The sequence below is a fragment of the Anser cygnoides genome, chromosome 21 (genome assembly GCF_040182565.1).
Source record: "Anser cygnoides isolate HZ-2024a breed goose chromosome 21, Taihu_goose_T2T_genome, whole genome shotgun sequence".
Classification (NCBI taxonomy): Eukaryota; Metazoa; Chordata; class Aves; order Anseriformes; family Anatidae; genus Anser; species Anser cygnoides.
Genome location: NC_089893.1, coordinates 8,217,522 through 8,240,616, shown reverse-complemented (window position 1 = coordinate 8,240,616; position 23,095 = coordinate 8,217,522). Strand labels below are relative to the sequence as shown.

Below are 23,095 nucleotides of genomic sequence, written 5' to 3'. Positions count from 1 at the left end.
CCTCCTTCCTGATTCTCTTCACAATCACCCCACATTTAGAGGCACAGTAATTCGTACGAACTCACAGGCCATTTCCCTTTAAACCACGGAAATCAAAGCGTAGAAAACACACACTGGTTATATTACTTCTAATTAATTTCCAAATCTAACTCGGGCCACATTAAAACCACTGTGTCCATACTCGAAAATATCTGCCATCCCCTTGCTGGGGACCGAGCTTTGAATGCCTGCAGAGCTGGTAACTTACTTCTGGACTGTCCTTCAGGGCATCGGAGCGGGGTAGCTCTGAGAGCTGGGAGAAACGCCGGTCGTAAATACACAGGTGAAGATGTTTATCGAGAACTCTGAAGTCTTCGTAACTCCGCTTCACGATCCAGCTCCTTCCCTGTGCGAACAGAGGACAGCAGCACAGCGTTACACACCCACCCGTGCTGGTTAGATGAGGAAGAGGACAACTCTTCTGCAAGTAACCGACAGATCGGGCAATCCCATTCTGCAAAACATTTGGAAGTGATGAAAACGCCTTAACAATATTTTTGTGTTTTAACGTGCAGACAGCCACTCATGCTCAACCCTGCTGCTAGTGCTCCTGTTTTAATCCCACACCAGCGGGGCTGGATGTGGCCCAGCAGTTATGGGACCCATCCAAAGCTTTTAACTTGCACCTGTCTGACAGGGACTTTGTAGCACTTTCGTAAACAAGGTGTCTTTGCACAAATGTAAATCACAAAATGATTGTATAAATAGCCTGAAATTACATTCTACATAGATAGAAGAACACACAAACAAGGATCTGAAGGCAGCACTGGAGCTTGCAATATTTCTGCCAGATGCCCCAGGCAAATCTTCTGTTGAATTAAAAAAAAAAAATCTATAATGAATAACAACACTAGCTGAAGATTTACTCCTAAGTGCAGATCATTTCCCCAGTTAAAAACACGGACAAGATACATATATATTCCTTGGGGGGACAAGGAAGAGACCATGGCAGCACAGCATAATTTACTTTGTGAAGCTTTTAATACTTAATGACTACTTCTAAATGCTTCAACGGCCTATTATGATCAATAAAAAAGTCTTGTAATAATGCAGCAGTTTACAGGTCAAAGCACTTCATGCACAGTCATTAATCCTCTCAACACTCCCATGCAGCCCCGGAGAAGACACGTTTCTGTTGTACAGCTGTGGACGCTGAACCAGTGACCACAGACCTCCACAAAGCCTCCCCACCCTCTGTTTGAAGGGCAAAGCACTTCTTCAATCTTTCTTTCCCCAAAACAACACCACGGCCGTATTTAAAAAGAAAATATCTCTGCCGGATTTACACCCAGGGCTTCGCAGCTGCCTCCCTAGGGAAAGGGGGAGGGAAACAGCGGAGCGTGCAACAGATGTCAGCCCCGCTGCGGCGCGCCGGGTGCTCCCGGAGCACGGCAATGCCGGCAGTGCGAGGGCTCAGAAGATGCCAAGTGAAGGAATCAGGTCTCTCCAAGTTACGCAGCCACGGATTAAAATTGAGGGAGTGATGCCTGGCAGCCAGTCCAGAAAGCAGGGGGACGCACGGTGTACGGCGCGGTTCTGGTTGTCGGCGGGGAACACGGCTGCACGGCGTGTTCCCGGACCTGCTGCCGTGGCTGTGCGAGCCCGACGGAGACACGGACCCAGGGCCTCTTCGCCTGGGTGACCAAAAAGCACGGCCAGCTTCCCCACCACGACCTGCTACACCCTGAAATCACTTACATAGCTGGAAGCATTACTTTTCTACTAATATCCAAAGCTTGTAACACAATTGTAAATGTAAATCCTATAATCCAGCGTACTAGCTAGTTTCTGCCAAATGAATGTGACGGCTCCAAGTTGTGTACTGTACCAAGCAACTCTGCTTTCATACAAAAAGTGGTCTGGGTTTCAGAAGCCTACAGAGGTATCTACACATGACATAAACGCCGTGCCATTTCTGTAACTTTTGTCATTTGGATTTTGGTCTACAGGAGAAAAACAAAAGCAGGACTGCAGGTCCAAGAATCTCCCCAAAGATGACAGCTTCTCCAATTTTCTCTGTTTTTTGCTCTACAGCGGCTCTTGCTCTCTTGGTAAGCTGCCAGTATGGCCTTCAGCTGAGCCAGGTTTAGTCACCAGTGTCGGAAATAACAGACTGAGAAATCGCCACAATCCCTTATTTGCTTCTGCCTGCTGCACTTCAGAGGACATTTCAACACAATCTCGCACGCTGCCCATGCAAGGGACAAACCTATCTGCCAAATGATCGTAGTCCTGCCTTTGACAACACTTCTCCCCCGCTATTTTAACATTAAATGTTGCACTGTAGGTGTGCAGTCTTTCTGTCATAAACGAAGGCAGCGAGAGTTAAATTTCCTGGGGTCAGCCAGCTCCTGCTCCTGCAGCAGGGTGCGCAGGGAGGGAGCAGACCGAGCAGACCACGCCGGCACCGCTCCCCCCGCGGAGCCGCGTCCTGCGCAGCGCAGAGCCGAGCTGCCGGCAGCTAGCAGGGGCCAAGCACCGAGCTTACCTGGCCGTGCTGGAGGTCCTGGCCCCGCCGTCCCTCCCGGAGGTCCCTCGCGAGGCCAGCGCTGCCTCAACCCAGCCCAAGGCTGGTGCAGAAGGGGCAGCCCCGGCCCACGGCAGCTTTACCTTGGCACTGCAGCAGCTCCGCAGCTGCTAAGCAACCAGCCGAGCTCGCCTGCGAAGCGGCAGCCTCCAGCCCGGGGTGCTGCAGGAGATGCAGGCCGAAGCGGCAGCCTCCAGCCCGGGGTGCTGCAGGAGATGCAGGCCGAAGCGGCAGCCTCCAGCCCAGGGGTGCTGCAGGAGATGCAGGCCGAAGCGGCAGCCTCCAGCCCGGGGGTGCTGCAGGAGATGCAGGCCGAAGCGGCAGCCTCCAGCCCGGGGGTGCTGCACCAGACGCAGGCCACGGCCGTCGCCGTCCCTGGGCGAGGGAGCCCCGCGCCCCGGGCTCTCTGCAAACGGGGCGCGAGGTCCTGCGAGGAACGGGGCTGCCCCTTCTCGAAACACATACGGGTAGCAGTGCGTACGGTGTGTTAGCAGAGGACATGGTTTCAGGAGCCAAAATACAAATTTCTACCCAGCAGAAAGTTATTCCAGCATCCTAAATGTATTTCCCAATAGCCCTACAATTTAAAGCCTGCCATAAATAAATAAAAAGCTCTAGACTGTTCCCACAGTTCTGTGAAGCAAAGTTTTTGCAGATTAGGAGCCCGAGCAATTAAATTTTTAAGCAAAACTACGACAGCCACATTTCCAAGGTGTAGAGGAAGGAATCGGTGCAGGCACTGGGAAGGAACAGGACACCCCAACCTGCCAGTGCAAAGCCCAGGCGAGAGAAGCCCGGTGCCTCTCAGTGAGGCTTCCCGAGCTGCGTAGCCAAAGCAGCAGAAACACGGACCCCATGTAATACCAAAACCACTACAATGTTTCAGTGTATCAATACAAAAACTGTACATCTTGCTCCCATTTCCTGAAAACTCTCAAGTGTCAGAAGGGTTTCTTTTTTGATTTAGAGTTAATAAAATAGCAGAAACAAGAAAGTAACTGCTAAGTCAGTCTCGTGTTGTCAGCATCGTGTTTGCAGCAGTGTTTTATAGCAAAGCTAAACATTACGGATGCCCCAGGCACAGAATATCCATAAAGCAAAAATGCCTTCTTCGTACTGTTAATGATTTCCACAAAGAGTTACCCAAATCAATTTTTGATTGACATCTAATTTCCAACAGCCAGCTTCAATAATTATTTTTCTTTGCTTTAATTTTTGATGGTCCAAATGTAGACAAGCACATTAAATCCCATTAATTTCCACTGGACATAAAAACAGGAGTAAAGTTAAGCACACAATGAAGTGAATTCCTGGATTCAGGCCTTCAGTTACAGACCTGGGCAGGACAAATTTCACAAAGACGAAAAATCAAGTCCTGAATGAAGATTTCAATAATGCCAAAAAAAGAGAGTATCAGTATGTTTAAAAGGACAAATTGACCACTGATTTCAAAACCAAACCCAAAACCTCTTGAACAAAATCAAAGCATTTTTTGGAATTTCATTTTACAGAAATGTTTACAACCAAAAACATCATGACAATTATGGATTTTCCCAGAAAATTGAAAGTTTAGGCTCTTTCCCTCTCTTATTACAGTCTGATCTTCCCTTCTCTCTTACTCTTGCACGCTGTGCAGGATTAAATGCATCATGAAAGACCGGTGAGACTTCAGAATATTACACAGAGCTTCACATTTTTTCCCATTATCAAAGCAAGAAAAAGTGCCCTGCTAAAAAAATTATTAGAGTTTATTGAACTGATGATTTAATTTCCACTGAGCCAGAGATTGGAACCTCCCATTAGTGAAACGATTACACCGAGATCACAGATCATAAAAAGCTACGCTGCCTGCGCATCAGCTGAGACAGATTCAGAGGGACAAGGATTCAGAGCCACAGCTCCTCGAGCAGTATTTTTAGCTCTTTTGCTCAAACGGCCTAAGGAGGACGACATACAGCCATAGCCAAGAGAAGCTTACACATTCCCTTAAACACAGCTCGTTTGGTGATGCTTCAAGAGAGCAGGGTATCGCTCCCCGTTCCCCTTCTCCCAAAGCCCAGCACATGGCATGTGGGTTGCAGCTGAGTGATGGTTAGTTTCCTAACAGAGAGACGTTCCTTACTGCAGTGCTGTTTGCTTATTGCTGGATTGGGAAAAGCAAACTGAAGAGGAGGGCATTTTAAAACATCCTCTGTACTTTCCTTCCCATAGCTGACAACAAGCAACTTTGCTCCATCATCTCTTCAACCATTCAACTGACCACTACAGAAACCTTACTCATTTCCAAGAGGGGGTCCCATAAGCTCCAGACCACTTCCATGCAGCAATATTCTTCTGCAGACTTCATTCTTTTCACTCGGGATCTGGCAAGAAGCAATTTCCCCCTGGTAGCGTACTGAATGGCTTGCTCAGAGGCACCCAGCTAACACAGGAGAAGTGATTAGGTTCGTCTCTTGTCAATATTTGTGATATGGTTCATTTAGCAAACAGACATGCTCAAGTTTTATAATAAAGATTTACACATCTCCTCTCTCCACCATGTAAGAAAAAGGCTGTTTCCAGCTGAACCTATCTAAATCTGCCCAGATAGGGCTCCCTTTTGTCCATCAATGCGTCTTCAAGCCCGAGTGCTACTGACCTCCGGCACGCACAACTTTCCTGTCCCACGCTCTGAGCATGTTTTCTCTGTTGCACCTCTGATTTATTTACTTTAAGACAGGGATAGACCTTTCTTTTCTGGTTCAAATGCTTAGTTCCTGAGAGAAATCGCATGGACGCTCTCAGGAACCTTACCAGTCCACACGGAGATCGAGACCAGAAAATGAGATGAAAGTGTATGGCAAAAGTCACTTCAGTTTGACCCTGCAGTAAGAAAACACCGCGTATTAAACAGCTGGAAACATGCCAGCATCCACCCGCGGGGTTCAGCTCTGCCATGTGGGTGACTTTTACAACTGTCTGGGTCTCGGGTTCTGTATGTTATTCCAGCCTGACCCTTAAGCCCCCTTTTTTATTTTTTAAATACAAGTCACACTGGAAAACGGCTTAGAAATTTAGTCAAAACAGAAAACAAGACTGATAAAATCCACCACTTGGAGTTTACACAGGAAGTGTTTTTAGCTGGTGCTGTAGGTGGCTTTATCTAAGCTTAAGTCTGTTTACCAAAATGTCTTGGATGATTTCACACCTTCTAGTGTTATTATTACAACTTCAGAGAAATTATAGAACTTTAAAACTTAAAGCAGGCTTGCACTACGGCAGCAGAAAGCTACTTGACTTCTGAATGAAAGTACTCACTCAGCAGCTTAAGCCTTTTGGCTTGCACACTTCCAGGTCTCACCTTGAGGCCATGGATGGATGCTCGCTCTTGCTTCTGGGGGGACCCAGGCTTTTCAGGTAGCACGGACAGTTTGCAGCATGACAGTCATTCTGCCGTCAGGCAGCTGCACATACTTATGTTTAGAAGAAAATAAAATGCGGAGAGAAGGGAGCTTTAGATAAGGTGAGGATGATGGCAAGAGGAAAACCTCTGGGCTCCACCTGGAGTCATGGACACAAGAGACCGAAGCTATCACAAGATGCAGGGAGGGACTGTCAGACTGCAAGCAGAAAGCCTGGTATATTTATGTCGTGAATCCTGAAAAAAACTTATTCCACAAAAGAAATTAATCTCTTTCAGCACTAATTATCAGTTTACTATCAATTAATTGCAATCAGGAGGAAAAAAGACATTTTGGTGGAAATCACTGCGGCTGAATGCTGCCCTTCCTTGTGCTCCCTGATTCCAATTACAGATAGGAACACTACGACCACGGGGGAACACGAGGCTGCCCAAGAGCTGGTCTGAATGACGGCAGTATTATTCCTGCTTGCTCTGACCAGTTTTGGAAACTTACCATGATCAGATCTGTGCATGTTTCTGGGTGCAGACGGAGTGAGCCCTGACCTTCCAGCGGTTTCTCTATCACTCAGGAAGAAGCTCTGCCCGAAGCATCCAGACAGCCCGCAAGCACCTGGCTCAGGCTCTGGTGGCAGCTGCTTTTGTACAGGTACAGGGGAATAAAGGCATGCTAAGAAGACCTAACACAAACACGCCGTGTGTACAGGATTTGAAATCTTAACAACCATTATCCTCTATAGCAAGCCTATTTCTAAATGGCAGCCCGGCAGAGACCTAACGAACTTGAAACAGGATTTACAGCTCTCAACATCTGAATGAAATTCCCTGCTCCCCTGACATGTTATAATTCAAACAATTCAGTATCAATCATCTCTTTAGTTAAATTACACCGCAGGAGCAAAGGGTCACAGAGGGACACAGGGGTGAAGGGGAGGGCGGCCACGGCGCGGGGGACGGCGCTTCTGCCCTCCAGAAAATTAAAGCACTAACCCAACACGAGCTTACAGCCACAAAGGAAATACTTCAAAGCTGCTAACAAGACCAACTGCTAAGTAACAGGAACTGAACTTCTGCCGTCTTACAGATAGCAAGGCAAGGAGGCAAGGAATGAATGCATCTGTATTTACAGACGGTCACAGGGACAGGAGCGTACTGCCAGCACGGACTTCTCCCTGTCCCAGACGTGTTATTAGCTACTGGGCACTTAACCACAGAGAAGAAACAACTTTTCATCAAAGCAAGCAAGCACTGCACAAAGCAAAGCAAAACAAAACAAAACCTTTGAAAATGACTTGCCTGAGGTTAGTAAACCAAACCGAACCAGCAGAAAACCTTTCAGAATGACTTGCCTGAGGTTAGCTGCAGCGACAGCGGCTCAGGCGGATACAGAGCTCGATTTTCTTACGTCTCGTTTCTTGGGCACATCACTGAAGCAAAGGGCAGATTTGTTTTTTAAGCGATCAAAAAACAGAAGCATGTTTCCGTTAAAACTAATTGCCAGAGAAAAGATTTTGTAGGTCCAAAACCAACAAACTTTTTTTTTGGGAAAAAACACAAAGCAAAGCAAACAAGAAAAAACCAAGGCAAGGCAGCCCAGCCGCGGTTGCCATGCAACAGAACGCACATCCATCACGTCTCTTACAAAACAGCAGCAACTCTGAGGCAAGAAAATAATTAAAACCATGCTGTATCTGACACGGCTTCCCTTAGCCACCACAGAAGGAGGCACCCACTGCGAGCGGGCACGGCGGGAGCGGCAGCAGAGGCTCTCCGGGGGCACGTGGCGGCTCCTGCCCCCCGCTCCCCTGCGCTCCCCAGGATTTGGCAGAGGATGCGGAGGGAACCTCTCTGCCTACCCCTGCTGCTTTGGGTAGGGCTATAGGGATAACACACATTTTTTAAGGAGAAAGGTAAGCAAATACGCCATGTGGGTGAACTGCACTTTTGGGAAGACAGTCTGTAAGCACATACAGTAAAAAAAAATTAATTAGGGATTAACAACAATGCTTTGTGGGCACAAGTGAGGTCAGAAGCTGCTCGTGTCTGCCTGGAGAGCTGAGGGTCAGCAGGAGAACGGACAGCCTGCTGCCTGGCACAGACCTGTCACGGACATTTTCTTCTCTCTGCCTAAGCCTGCTCCTCCCGGTCTCATTGCTGTGGTTTGTGCCTGAGCCCAGGGCCAGCTTCCAGCCAACCTCCCTGGGGGCCGTCCCAGAGGAGGGCAGTGGGCGAGCAGGGGGCTCCTGGCAGGGCGCAGAACGAGCGCTGAAATCCTACAATTAAAAGGGAAGCTCCCGAGGACAAAACCTGGCTATATCCTGTGCCCTGAACTGTACCCAGCACATTTGGAGGTAAAACAAACAAACCAAACCAGTGCAGCAAGGCATCCAGCTGCCTCTGATAAAAACGGTGCAAAGAATCGGGGGCTGGAGTCACTGCACAGGCCAGAAAGCCCCACCAGCAAGCAGGTGGGTTAAAGATGCAGCCGACCAAAACTCGAGGAAAGCAGGTAGAAAGGAGAAACGTTATTTAGGAAGCACAAGAAAGAGAAGCAGCTTTGGAGAAGTTTTGTTAACAGAACTGGAGCTGAAGCCAAATTGGAAACAGAGCTGCTTTTTTGGCAGCTGCCTGTACCAGCCTCAAGAAGAAACACTGCAGAGTGGTGCCAAGACCTAGGAGACAAAATGTTTAAGACAGGCCATCTTTAATTCCCTAATATCTACGACATGGTCTTTTAAAAAGGTAGACCGCAACATTTAAAATAAACACGGGACTTTTAAAAACCACAGATCAGTTAAAAATGCATCATTAGACAAAAAAGAAAGCGTGTTCCCTCTTCTTCGTCTGCCAAGGCCTGAGCTCTTGATTGCAAACTTGCTCCACGGTACCTAACAGTATCAGCTGGCAGCTGCGCTTAACGCCACAGCCCCCAGCAGCTTTTGAAGCCTGGAGGCTCACAGCCCTGCCAGGAAGTGGGGAACTCAGGAATCCGCAGCAGGCCTGCGATGAGCTGACTCTTAGCTGGTTCACGCTGCAAGCGTAAACCTTGCTCAGCGGTTGCCGAACTAGGTCAATAAATTGCACAGCCCAGTGACAAAGAGCACCTGCCCGATGGTTTCTAACCAGCCTGGGGCACAAGCCCACACCGTAGCTGGGAGAAAGCCCTACTGGATGCAAAGATTTAAGGACTGAGCTCGGTCACGTTCCCTCTGAGAAGTCTGCCACTGACTCCTGGGCAGGTTTTCTCCAGAACGAAAATCCGCCTATTTTGTGGCACCGCACTTGGGGAGATCTAACGATCAGGGCAGGGGTCCTGCCTCAAAAGCCGGTTGGCTCGTGTGATGAAGCCGTTTCCCCTGATAAGCACATCTGCATAAAAGAGCAGGCAAGCATCTGGGTTATTTGATAGCACTGTACCCGCTGTAATCAGAAGATAAGCATTTATTAACTTAATGTTAATTTTATGTTCCATCAAACTAGAACAAAAGGGATGCAATTATGAAGGATTTACTTCATTCAAAGGAAAAACTTTTTTTTTTTTTTAAACAAATCTTATTGCACCTCTAGTTATTGAAGAAGGTGATATCGGGGTTTTATTACCAAACCAACTCAATTACAAATTTTCTCTACGCCATCAGGCTTCAGCTCATCAAGGTGCAGTCAGTGTGACTGGTAGGACATAGCTTTTGCAAACGTCCCAGGCTGAGAATTTTGCCCCTTTGTTCAGCGATGGCAAACACCTGCTACAAACAATGAAAACCCTGCACCTCCTTCCCCGTATGTCCAAGGAAGCTGCTGCCTGGAAGGTTAGAGAGGCTCTTCCAAGGCACGTGAAGTCTATCGACGTGCAAGTCCTCCAGGTTTGAGGCACCGTAACCACGCTCACCTCACCTTTTTTCTGATGCTCGCTCAGCTGTTATTAGAGCTAAGAGCTCACATCTCTGTCCCCGCTCAGAAGGGCACATCACGAAGCTCTCGGGGGTCCCAGCCCCGCTACGGCAGGCAGGCGGCAGCCCGGTGCCTCTGGCTGGGAGCTCCGGGAGCTCTGCAGACCTGCCGGGGCTGGCGGTGAGCAGGACCGGGGGACACCCCTTGCTTGCACCAACCTCGGGTTGTTCTGCTTCTACGCTCCCTTTGCCAGCTCATCTACTGCAGCCCAGCCACACTGCTAAGACATGCACGTCCTCAGTCTCTCTGGGGCTTTCTTTAAGGGATTATCACCAACAAAACAAAACAAAACACTGTGGAGGTGTCTTACCTGTCCCTTTTTCAACGGCTCTCTCCCAGACAGGCTGATCAGATTTGGAAAGCTGCTAAATGCGTAATAATTTTATTGTCAAGGCTCAAAATTCAAGCTGTGACATCCAAAGGGATTTCCTTCATTCTCCTGTATACACTGTCTTCACAGTAACACGGCTTCAAGGCTAGCTACAAAACTTCCTTAAAGTACAGATATTGACATTTCCTTGAGAGAAAACCAGTTACAGTGTTAAAGGCTCTTGCTGACCTTACAGCCAGAAAACAACGAGGACCAAGCTGCCAAGTACAGCTTCTCCTCTTTATAATGCTGAAATAGGTCTCGGTTGGCCCAGCTGCTAAGACAAACAGTCCTTCTTCATTTTCAAATGCAATGAGTCAAAGCACTCCGTAAAGTCAGAGGGAGCACGGGGGTGAACTGGCCGTGCTCAGCCCATTTCACTGCTCTGCTGGCTGATCAAAGGATGCTGCTGCACAGGACTTCTTTGTTACCTGCCCCAAATGGCTGTCGACTCTCCCAACGACACAGGCACTGTCATACTGCTGTTACAAGCGCACGTGTTCAACCTCCACAAGCAATAAACATCAGCTAAGAAAACCAGGGGCATCCACCACAGTCCTCCTCTCAGTTTGGATCTGAACCAAATGCGGCTCTTGGAGAAGCTGTAAAACAAGTCATATTGTAGACACGCTGCTCCTCGGCCACGCACTTCCACTTGCCTAGCTATGGGGCAGGAATCGAGGTCTCTGCAGAGCACTTCGAGCCAAGGGCTCTCTGCAATCTGCGGCCGGGCCCTGCCTCGTCCACAAAGCGCCCCGTGACAGCAGAGCCTGCCAAAAGGCAGAGCTGGCAGAAAGAAACCATAATCGCTACCCTGTCCTCTTAAATTTCAACACTGATTTTCACTCTTGCTCCAGAGCTAAACAGAATACAATTTAGACACAACAAGATGGATCTCTCTAATTCAGAGCTTTCTCTCTGCAGGCAAAACGCCCAACGGACACGCCGTTAACAAACCGCCACATCACCGGAAAAGCCTCTCCTGCTTCAGAAACCTTCAAGGCAGCACATCCATGCGATTTGGCATTTCATTCCGAGAAATAACTCTCCCTCTTGCTCTGCTTCCCTTTCTAGACCAGGACTACACGGAGCACTCACTCAGCTGGGTTTCCATCGCAGAGAAGCACCCGAGGCGCATGCGGGGCAGCTGCCGCCCTGCAGCACTCACCAGCTCCCTTCGCAGACAGCGGACGGCAGCTCAGTCCGATGCAAGTCTGAGGAACTGCCAGGCTGTTATCTTACGGTGACCGTTTTCAGATACCCTCTTTCCCCAGTAAAAACCACCGTCGAATAAATTCACCAGACCTCTTCTCTGCTAGAGCTGGAAGCTGAAGCCATTCACAGAGCAGAGCAAGCCCCTGTCCTCGGCATACTGAAGGGACAGCTTGAAATGCATCTACACTTGCACCTGCTGAAGGGATTTGCCATAGCATAAGCAGTTCCATGATAATATTTATCTCTGCACTGTCACTCAAGAAATAAATCATTCAACCCAAAACCCATGCACAGCCAGAACCCTGTTACTGCATCTCAAGCACAGAGAGTCAAGAACAAGTAAGGCCCACACTGACCTCGCTTCCTTCAAAACACGTATTTAAATAGAGAAAAATCCGAGTGCCATAACGGAGAAATGAAATACCAACCCCCAGCTGTCCCTCATCCCGCTGTCAGTGGACAGACTCACACACAAGAGCACTGACTGCTCTGTGGCTGGGACAGGAGCGACCCCGCGGTGGGACGACGAGACCCCAGAGCCGCGGTGCTGCCGCAGGTCAGCGCTGTGCTGCTCCCGGATCCATCACACCCCGCACAGCACTGCACATGGCAGCTGGCCTCCACGTGTCCGCTCCAGAGTCCCGAAGAGCACAAACGCACTGCAAATGACAAAAGCGAGCAAGCGGCGCGAGCCTCGGAAGCCGTCCTGCCAGCGCCCCTCGGTCCCCACGCAGCCGTCCTGCCGAGTGCCTCCGCACGCTCCAGACCAAAAGGCAGTGCCACACGGTGCAGGGAACTCCTCTTCGCCTCAGAACTGCTACCTCCACTGTCACACGTGGCCAAACCACTCTGGTAAATGAACTTCACAGAGCTATATATAAATGCCACGAGGAGCAGAGCGGGAACGGTGCAGTACATGTTTTTAGCAAAGGAAAGGGGGCACAGTGTTAATCCTGGCTGATGGGAGTGCTGCCCTACCCAAATCAGTGTCGGGTGGCAAAACTCCAAAGAGCAGTCAGTCAGGTCCTTGTCCTTAATGATTATTATCCTAATTATTGAATGAATTTATCCTTTAGTATTATCCTAACAGCTACACAGTAATAGATGTTAATTATGCAGTTTTAAAGGCTTCTGATGCAATTCAATACTTTCTCTCTTCCCTACAGATGCTACTTCACTTTCAAAAAGCCTGGAACAGACCCAAGTTTCTCAAAAACGCTACCTTGCCAGTGCTTCGGCATTGCCCAAGCTGTGAACATAGCCCAGCAGCTCTTTTCAGTCTGCTTGCCAGCTTCATACATTCCTTATTAACCCCAGCTACTATTGTCCTTCACTTTTATTTAGTGCTATTGAGAGCAGAAGGCATATACGGCCTACGAGCAACCACTCAAGCACAGCACATCAAGTGATGGATTGGCACTGTGGGAACAAGGATTTTTATTTGCTTTATTTTGACTAGCATAAAACAACCCTTCTGCCCCTAGAAATGCTTAAGGCAGAGGCTTCAATGTTTGAGAGCATCTGGAAGGACAGCCTAGAAGTACTTGATCCATAAAGGCCTGTGGTCAGGATTTTAAAAATTTGGGGGGAGTTAGAAATGAATACCTGATATCACAAGAGGGCTTTTCAAACACATGCAAGCATGTGAGGTACCTAACTCTCATGGGCAAATTGGTGGTGGAAGTTAGATTTCTCCAGGCATTTTGTTGCTGTTATCTTCAGGCAAGTGTCAGAAAAGAAGCACAGAAAACAAGCTAAGGGGAAAGGGCCACGACTGTGACCTGCATTTTAAACCAGAGTACCTTTCCCGAGCCCTCCTGAACAGACAAAGCTTTAGCACATACTGTGGGTCCCTATGCACTGCCTGTACAAAGCAGCTAATAAACACGCTATGAAACCAGGGCATACCCTCGTAGGTCAGTGCATGCCCAGTTTGCACCTACTTCAGTTTGGCTGCACCACCACTGAAAGTATTCCACCAGCCATGGGGGGGGGATTTGGTTTTCATCCCTGGTAGGACCCATCCAGCAGCTCCATGGTCACTGGACCTCAAGAGGAAGGAGTGAGGATACATGGCTGGGGGCAGCAGGCTGCAGCCTGACTGCAACAGGCATAGTGTGAAGCATCACCTGAATTTACTGCGCAATAAAATGACACGGTAACTGCTTTTGTTTAGCAAAATCTTCCTGAAACAACAAAGGCAGCAAATTCTATGTTAAGAAAGCAGAAGCAGATAACACGTACTCTGAGGAGCAGATTCTGCACTGAGTAGGACCCAGCTGGGATGCTCCAACATAGATCTATCCCATTAACACAGACGAGACTAGCTTTTTTCTTTGTATATATACACACACACACACACACAATTATGTATGTGTGTGTTAGAATTTGGCCCTTAGAGCCCCATCTGTTTAAAGAATTGTAGCTTTTCACAGGAGCAAATTTTGCAGTACTTACTCAGTGACTGTTCTCTAGGTGTTTGAGCCTCAGTCGCACGAGACAAAGCTACTATATACTGAAGAACAAGCCCTTCAGAGAAAAAAAAACAATCATATGAAAGGTTTTCGAATGCTTGACTCAAAAATCCTACTGCAAGCAGTTTGTGGTTTTCAGCACGGACTATCACAGGCAGATGGAATCAGCAAACCATACTTTAGACATTAGTAGTCTGAGTAAGACATTTGCTTCTGTGAAACTATATTCCACTCTCCTCTCCCCACAAACCACCCAGGATGGGGAGTCCTGACTGTTCTTCCTACTTGGATCCCATTTTTTCCTGGCATTCTCTCTGCTGCCCCTGAAACACTTATTATTGCGACCACGCTTCCAGCCATGGAACGCTGGATGGGGTTGCCTTCGGGGTTTTGCAAATACTGTTCTTCAGACAGGAGATACCGAGCTTGAATCTCCTGCAAGGCAGAGCTGGGAGATACAAGGGGCGTATATTTGCGTAAATGCCTTCACCCAGTACATCAGAGACCTTATTCTATCAATCAAATTGAATGCAGCACAGACAGCAATGGCTGCCCCGAACAAATAACAGGAACAGGGCAAAGTACTGCGAATCCTATACAACAAAGCTGTGTGGCTTAACTTACTGCCAGCACAAGGTATGCAAATGCGAGCAGAAAAACGGAGAAAACCCCCGCTTGGACCATGAGAGCTTCCTGCCTTGAGAACAGCCTTAGAAATCCACCTAGGTTGCAGCAAAAAGTCTGCCTTTGCAGGAAGCTGGCATTGTCCCATGAAAAGTACCCAGGAAACAGAGGATGTAGTGTGGCTTTGTTCTGGGATCACAGCAGTCAAGCCGTGTTTCAGGGACTATCATGAGATCTAGGCCTGTGATTTTTTAAATATCACCAAGGCCTGCACGGTCTGTCTTCTCTGGTTCCTAGTGCCTGTCATTTCTGTTTCAGCAATGATAATCAGTGATAATGAAAATGAAGGATTAAAAGCACAAGTGATATCTAGAGCTTAAGGTCTTCCTTTGAACAGTTTCACAACTTCTCTCTTGCTCTCTCCTTGCCATTTCAAATTTCACAAAAACGGTGTTTGTAGCACTGAAACACTGCAGATCTCACACCGCAAGGAGTAGCACATGCTTTTTATTTTTCTGCTGTTCTTCAGAATAGCAGCTCAGATTAGCCATTCTTATGTTATAATACTTAAGCGTGTATGCAGGGAGTTGCTGCTGTAATGTCACACAGGCAAATCTAAAAACATTAAAAAGGCAGATTTTCAGCCTGCTTTACAACTCAACAAAACATGTTGGATGGATTAGCCTATTTCAACCTTTTTGCAGGCTCTTACTCTCGTTGATTTATTCTCAACACACATAGTAACCCCTTTTAAATGTGTTGCAGACCTTGTAAATTCTTTGCTTATCCCTGTGGAACTCAGCAAGAATTGCAGACGCTGTCAGTGGACCTTCACAGTCTACAGGTACAGCACAAACTCAGCAAGGCCTCAGACACCCTCTGTGGTCCTTTAAGGTCTGTGGTCATTGTTAAAGCTCGCAGTTACTGTCTGTGGAGTTCAGAAGGTTCGCAGGTACAGTCCTCACACCCCCCATCCCAGCATTTTATGCTTCTCCATTTTCTACACAAAAAAAAACATCTCTACCATTCCTAAAAGGCATTTTCCTTCCTAGCCAAAATGCACGTGGCATACTGTCTGTGCTCTGGGAAAGAGCAACCTCAAAACAGGATTCCTTTTCCCAGAAACCTTTCCTCAGATTTCAAGCATTTGTAGATTGCTTACAAGTCTTTTTTTTTTTCCCCAACCACTCTTCTTTCATCATAGAAAGGGATTTTATTCATATTCACTTTAGTAATAGCAATATGTCAACAGCAGGAACTATGCATGTCCTGAAAGCAATCTCCTGGAAACGAGTGAAAGTTAAACAGTGAAATCTTCCTTGGAAAAAAGCTAAATCCACCTTCATTGCTCTAAAAAACAAGACAAAAATCAGATCTTTCAAAAAAATCTTAAAAACCTACCTTAGTCATCTGTTAGTCTTCATGATTAAATTTGTTCCAAACAATCAAAAGAAGAATCCCGTCTTTCCACTTTTCAAAAACCCTTGGAACAGCTTTCTATATATTCCCACTTCTTCTTAAGAGCTAATAACCTGGATTAATTTTTTGAGATCTCTAAGTAGAAGAAAAGCTGGATAGAGACTTTAAAAAACCCCTCTGAACCTCACACAAAGCTTGTGTTTCACAAGCTGACTTGCAGCAGAAATGTGTCACAAACACATCTCAAAATTTTTTTTAAACTTTATTTGGGAAGGTTTTGCAAAAGAGTCATCAAACAATAATTCTCTTTACACCACTAAAATTATACTTACAGATGGGAAAGAGTGGGATAGAATTTCCTTAGTGTAAATGCCGAATTGTAGTCTGCCAAACGCAGCTAAGGCTGAGCTGGATACTTTAAAAGTCTAATGTTCAAAAGCTTTGGGTTTGTTGTCTGCTACAGAGCGAAATAACAAAATAAACGTCTTTTTTATGGACCACACAACACACAGATTGTATCTGCATACAGTCCAAACTGGGCAAGGCACAGTAGTACAATGTGTTCGATCCCAGAGCCAGGCTTTTCAGCTTATTTCTCTAAAGTTTGTAATCTAAAGTTGCCAGGATGGCCAAATGCCCTTGCTCTTCACCACACTCTCTTGTTTTCGCAACAAATCACAACTATCTTAACGCTTTTAAATTTATACGGATTTAGCCCTAATTAACAGAATTATTTTTCTCTGTGCCCACAAGAGAAATCAAGGAGACTTGCAAGCTGTTGCAGTAGGCTGAACACCAATGTTAGTAGCATATCCGAAGGGCAAGCAAAGTAAAATTTGTTTTATAGGCTTTTTTTTCTCCCTCCTTCAGTATTTTTGGCCTGATACAAACGCATCTTGCCAAAATCTCTCCCCACTGCACTATCATTCCATGAGCTATTTCACACCTCCCATTTAATTCGAATGTGGAGCCAAATCCATCCAGACACCGCTGGTATCCAGCGTGTGACAGAACGGAATTTTTCCCTGGACATTAGGAGAGGCCACGAGATGTCAGGGGTGAAGTATCTCCACGGTAGAAATGATACTCAGCTGTGCAGCTCCTTCCATGCCTTTCCTTTCATTGAATCCAGATGCCACAAGTTTCTCAGCTTTGTAAGGATCTGAGAGGCAGGGACAGACTAACACGAGAGATGAATCACAAACTCGGGGTGTGGAGAAACCCTAGATAGTCGGATTACTAAACGAAAAGGTGGCTGGTCCTGTGCCCATCCTTTAAAGTGATAAGGCCAACTCCCAGCGCTTTCATTTTAGTTTAGTAAAACACCGAAAAAGAAAGTAACAACTCAGCAGCTGGGCACGATTCACAGCCTCTGGATCTACTGGGCAGCAGCTCAGTTAGGTCTGCCTGCAAAGTAGCACCTGCCTTGGGCAAGGCAAAGAACTCACCACACTGTCCCCGGAGAAATCAGATCTTCACTGTAGTCTCAGAAACATACCCGAGAAGCACCTGAGGGTCTGCCAGAAGTGTCAGACCAACTGCTGGACAGCTGGGCTCACTTCCATCACGGCACCATCCGTGCCTCACGCTGGCTCTCTGCAACTCCAGAGGCTTGCTCCTGCGCTTACGTGTTCTGCAGGGTTTAAAAACACAACTATACCTGAGGGCATCCTGGTAATCTTTAGAAGAGGTCAGTAAGGTAGGCAGGAAGATCAGAAGTGGTGTGCTCCGAGGCTAGAGTACAACTGCTCTAAAGCAACGGACGGTTTTGAAGTGCCAGTACATTCTAGAAGCCCACCTGAAACGGTCAGTCAGGAACAAATTTAAAGTTCAACTCCAAACAGCACTTTGAATGAAGTCCCAAACATGCGAGGACCCAAAATACATGGAAATTTAAATTTCCTTAAGTCCCTAGAAAAATCCCACTGTAAGTCACCATGCTGCTCTTGGCTGGGACACAGACACGTGTCCACCGTTACATTTTGCAGCGCTGCCTGTTGGCCTGGACTCCTTTTCTAAAAAATGATTATTTTTACGAAACTGGCTACAGCTCAGTCAGAGCAGTACTAGCAAATTGGCCAACCACAGGCAATTTTAGGAGATGTTCGCTCTCAGCCTCTCTTCCCTCTCTGAAGAGCAGCACTTGTATATGCACGTATAGACACATGTGTCCGTGAGTGCTCTTGTACCGTAAGCCCTGACAATAGAGGAGAATTATTCCACGTGTTTCTATCACGTTAACTACACGCTGCTGCAGCTCAGCTTGTGCCAAGCTTCACCTTCAAACTGGAGCAAGATGCTTTGCTCCTCAGCTCTCTTTGAACACACCACAGCAGCGTGCACCTGGAGTAATGCAGAGGAGCAACTTCACTGCAAATTCCCAGCCTGTCTGTGCAGTAATGGCACTGCGCTGCACGGTGTGACAGCAGACGCTCCCCTACCCCGCACAGCTCAGCGCAGACAACACAGGCATGCCTGCTCCGTCCACTTCATTTTAGTACCTGAGAAATGTCAGCAGAACCAGCACAAGCGCTTCAAAGACAGAGACAGACATCACAGTGATTCCCATTAATGTTCGGGACAAATTGCTGAGACGGGTGCTCACGAAGTGCTGAGATGAATGAAGAAAAGGGCTGCCACGCTGAGACCAGGAAAACAACCTCACAGGCATTAACTCCCAGTTGAGTTTACCAGTGCAATAGGTCTCCCACAAACAACAATTTTCTTTGGTATGTTAAAATATGATAACCCAGTATGCAGCATTTTACAGAGTCACTATCCCTGCGCTAGCAGATGGGATCTGTGGTACAAGGCAGCAGATTTATTTGCCCAAAGCATTTTGGTACCACGGTAGCAGAGGCAGCGAAAGAATTTCACGTCAGCCGTCTGGAGACGTTTCTGGGAACCGATCCGGAGTCCCCAGCTCCTGGCTCCCAGCAGCATGCCTTAACCGACAGGAATACTGGCGGGCTGTCTCGCTCACGTATTTCCTCTGTTTACATCCCTGGTGTGTCGGTGTGCGCTCCCCCACGACTGGCAGGCACACGCACACCGCCCGAACATGCTTGCTTGTGTCCCTGGGCTAATCGTGTGGCTCTGCACAAACTGCAGCCGGGATTATTTGCTTAACTGATTCGTTTTTCTCCCCTTGATGCTCCCTTTGTTTCCTTAAAATTAGCCGGTCACAGCACCACAGACAGCATCCTTCTGAGGACTGAGCTAGTGGAGAAGTGGGAAAAAATCCACACACTGCAGAGAAGTGCCGTATCAAAATATTATGAGGCTGTCACTAAACATAGCGCAACACAGGCTGCAAAACGAGGTGGGGGGAGAAAACGTGGCATTTACCTGGCACGAGATCTGTACAAGGTAGACCAGCTCCTTGGATTCGCAGCCGTTCCTCGTCACTTCATTCTGTTCCTCCGGGAGCGAGAGCTACACCAAGGCAGGGGGTGGGGAGAAGAGGGAGAGAGAAAGACCAGGTCAGTGAGCAGGGATAAGCCAGCCATGGAATAATGCACGAAGCACAACAGTCACATCAACTTGCTGCAAGACATGCTGAGTATCAGGGAACCAGGGAAACGCTCGTCTGTCTGGAGTTGTCAGGTAGAAACCATTCAGCATTCGTGCCTTGCACAGACCCTCTAATGTCACCGGGTTTTGGCATCTCCCCTGACAGTTTAAAAATAAAAATATGGTACAAAAATAAAACAATCAGAGGAAGGCAAAGTGTTCAAGGCGGGGATTAAACCTCTCGCTTAGAAGTCTGCAAATTAATTGTTCACTGAAAATATCTCCATAAATATTCATGTATCAGATAACAGTGATCCCCTCCAATTTTATTCATTTTTTATTTTATATGTTCAGGCAGACGTTGGATAATAAAACACATATCCTAATTCCAGTGCTGTCAAGCAATTTACCACAACAGAGGGTTTTATGGTGCCATTCATCAGATGCAAGGAGTCATTAAATACAACACCAGGACGTGCTTTTCTCAGAGCAGTGAGAGGAGATTTAACCGTGTCCTTCCTGTACACACAGAGCCACAAGTCCTCTGCTGGCCCTGCTGCTCCCAGGGGTCTTCATGTCCTGCACTTCCAGGGGCTTAAGTTTAATGATCTTCACCCAAAAGTGAAGCTACAAATTGATCCTATGCAAATTAAGACCGTTTGCAAAATAAATTAACAAAACAAATGTCTTCCGAAAAGCTGTTTTAAGGAGAGGAGATCCTTCAGCAGGGCAGAAAGAGCAGAGGCACACGAGCAGGATGAGGCCTCAGCCCCTCAGCACCCAGCTGTCGCTGCTCTCCTGACCCCCAGCGGGACGGGCGTTTGTGGAAGTGTTTTTTGGTGAGCAAATAACAACTTCCCATCAAAGGATTTGTAACAGAAGCACAGTTTGCACTTTCAGTCTAAACTGGACCTAACTGGGGTCATTTCAGAACATTTACGCCCACTGAAGCTGCTCTTTACTCGGTAGGATATAGAAAGTTTTAAAACGCCGTGCAAGTTCTTCAAGATGAATCCCCTTGGTGTCACCTCCGTTTGGACACTAGTTCACTCCGTCACCAATCGCCTCTCCAGAACACGCATGGCGTGTCTCCCTCAACCACTCTTGCAGCTCTTCTTGTACCACTTCCTTAGCACACTTTTTTTTTTTTTCCAGCTTCTGGGCAGCCTTTTGGTTCCACCAAAGGAGAGTTTATCTCCCCTTTGGAGAGAACTTTCTTCCCTAAAGCTTTTCAGTGAAAACTTTGAGGCTTTTACACACGCTCACATCCCCCTGCAGCTGGTGTGCAGCACAGCCCTGGAGATAAACCTTTCAAACTGCTTCAGAGGATCTGTAACACGGTGAGCTTACTTACCCTAAAAGATCGCATTCCAGAAGGAGACAATTTTAAAGATTTGTAAGACTGACTTTTCTATGTGTGTAGCAGTACGTGGCCCGCTGCCATAAACGTGATTAAATACCATTATTTATTTCTGCATTGCACATTCCCCACCACTTTATCATCATTCTTTGCTATCAAATTTCATATTTCAAGTGCTACTATATTTTCAAACTAACAGTCAAAGAAAAACAAAAAAACAAAGCACGCAGTTAAAGGAAAGCTAATACATGGCTGGAAATATTTTCCACGTGTGTCAGGTTCCAGGGAGCTCCAGTTCAACTAAAAGCGGGTTTCCTACCCAAGGAGAAAAGTTTCCATCCTTTAATCTCCCCACTGCTTATTTAGAGTACATACACCTACTCCGTCCGCCCACAACGAAATTTCAGGCCTTGCCTTCCTTAAAGTTCACCAGTGCTAAAGCGCATCCCGAGGGCTGCACATCGCTTCTCGGCCTCTGCCTACCTGCAAAGCCAGGCCGTGAGATCGGCGACACACAACTGCAGCAGCTCCCCAGGCACACGCAAGGCACACACAAGGCACACACAAGGCCTGATTCTGTGCAACACGAGACGGGGTAGAAAAGGGTACGGGTCGAGTTAAGACAAAGGTTGAGTTGCATCACCTTTCCTCTCGCATACTGCTGCCATTTACACCAGCTTGGACTCATGTCAAGCCAAGTCCACACACGATCTCTCCAGAAATAGAAAGTGAATCATCCGTAGGCGTGAGGTCTCTGCGTGTAGGAGGACTAGGTTACAGCAAACTCAGATCGTTTTCCATTTGAAAGAGCATACCTACCTGAGGATTAACCGGCTGATTTATATTCATTGACTTTACACCCACGCAGTTAGCTTTCACTTTAATGCTTCTGAAAGTCCCCGGTTAGACAGACTCCGGGACTAAGACGTGCTGCTTGTGCTACAGCAGAGAACGGCTCAGCTCACTTGGAGGCCTCAGCAGCTGGGCAGCTCTCCTCTGAACTTCTCTGGTCTACTGGGATTGTGCTGGTTCCTGTGGCACTAAAATGCCAGGGAAGGAGCCAGGCACTGTGGTAAGCTGCACCGATCCCTACTGCCCCAAGGGTCCCCTGCTAGTGCACGGTTTCATCGCGGGCTGCTTGTCAAGGGGCCTCCCCTGCAGCATCGCACCCGGGCACCCGCAGACACCTCCCCGGGGTGCCTGGCTGCAGGGGAGATGCTCTGACACCGGGCAGGAGCCAGCCCGACCAGCACGGCTCCCTGGACTCCGAGGAGAGGCAGCAAGTCATTCCCTCGAGCCGTTTACGTGACATCCCCGCACACATCTTGCTAAACGAACTCCTAGGCTGTTTTACATGTCCTGTAAAACAAATAAAAAATGCCTGCACAGGGGCTGCCGTAATCTGCATAAGATTATCAACCAGTAACGTGCTTTTGTTCCCAAGTCCCAGTGTGACACGATGGGTCAATTCCTCAGTAATTTCTCTCGCTAATCTGCCTGTGGTGAGAAGTGGTATTTTAAACCCATTGTATTGCCCTACATATACGGAAGCGTCTTGTTTCAGAGAAAAGCTGTAAGAGCTCAGTGACTGCCCCTCTTCCTGCAGCCAGTCTCATGACTGCTGAGGGACAGAGAGCAGAACTGTGCACACAGGGAAATCTGTTGGGTTTGTCTTGTAATGGAACTATCCTCGCAGCAAAATGCCCTGGAAGATTCACTTATGCTCCCTGCTCCGATGTGGCCTAATTTTTATTTTGATATACATTAATGCTGTTCCAAAATCATTGATACTATGATATTTAAAAGCCCTTCCTCCTGCAGTGTATCTTACAAACAAGACATCCTACAAAGGACAGATGCACCTGGTACCATAAAATTTATGTCAAGGTATCATTCAAATTTTCCCTTACATGGCTAAAGACAACCTGTGAGTCTCCACTCTGCCTTTCTGCACAGACCACCAAAGAACTGATGTGCTAAATCCTGGAGCAGGCGAGGAACTCTTCCTGTTCCTGCAAAAGCACACGCTGTCACTGTGCTGCTGACCAGTAAGAGCTGTAGTGATGCCTGATGCCAGGAACAATGGGTAATTGCGCAACAATGGGACCGATAACAAACCAAAGAGCAGCAAAGCTTTCCAAGAGCAGGACACAGCTGAAGAAGCGACCACAACCTCACTGTACCCATCCACTCTGACACAGCAAGT

The 23,095-nt window shown here is 47.4% G+C and overlaps 1 protein-coding gene across 15 annotated transcripts in view; it reads right to left on the bottom strand.

Annotated features, from left to right (window-relative positions):
* Positions 1-23,095, bottom strand: part of ARHGAP32 (Rho GTPase activating protein 32) — a 262,161-nt gene that overhangs the window by 84,856 nt on the left and 154,210 nt on the right. For 13 of the 15 annotated variants that reach the window (XM_066981261.1, XM_066981262.1, XM_066981264.1 and 10 more), the window contains 2 exons: positions 19,365-19,451; positions 248-385 (listed from right to left, as the gene is read on the bottom strand). In XM_066981261.1, coding sequence (XP_066837362.1) covers positions 248-385; positions 19,365-19,451 — 225 coding nt within the window. Of the gene's footprint in view, positions 1-247; positions 386-13,956; positions 14,029-17,676; positions 17,826-19,364; positions 19,452-23,095 lie in introns of those variants that run through there. The other 2 variants (XM_066981273.1, XM_066981275.1) reach the window with 2 other exon arrangements.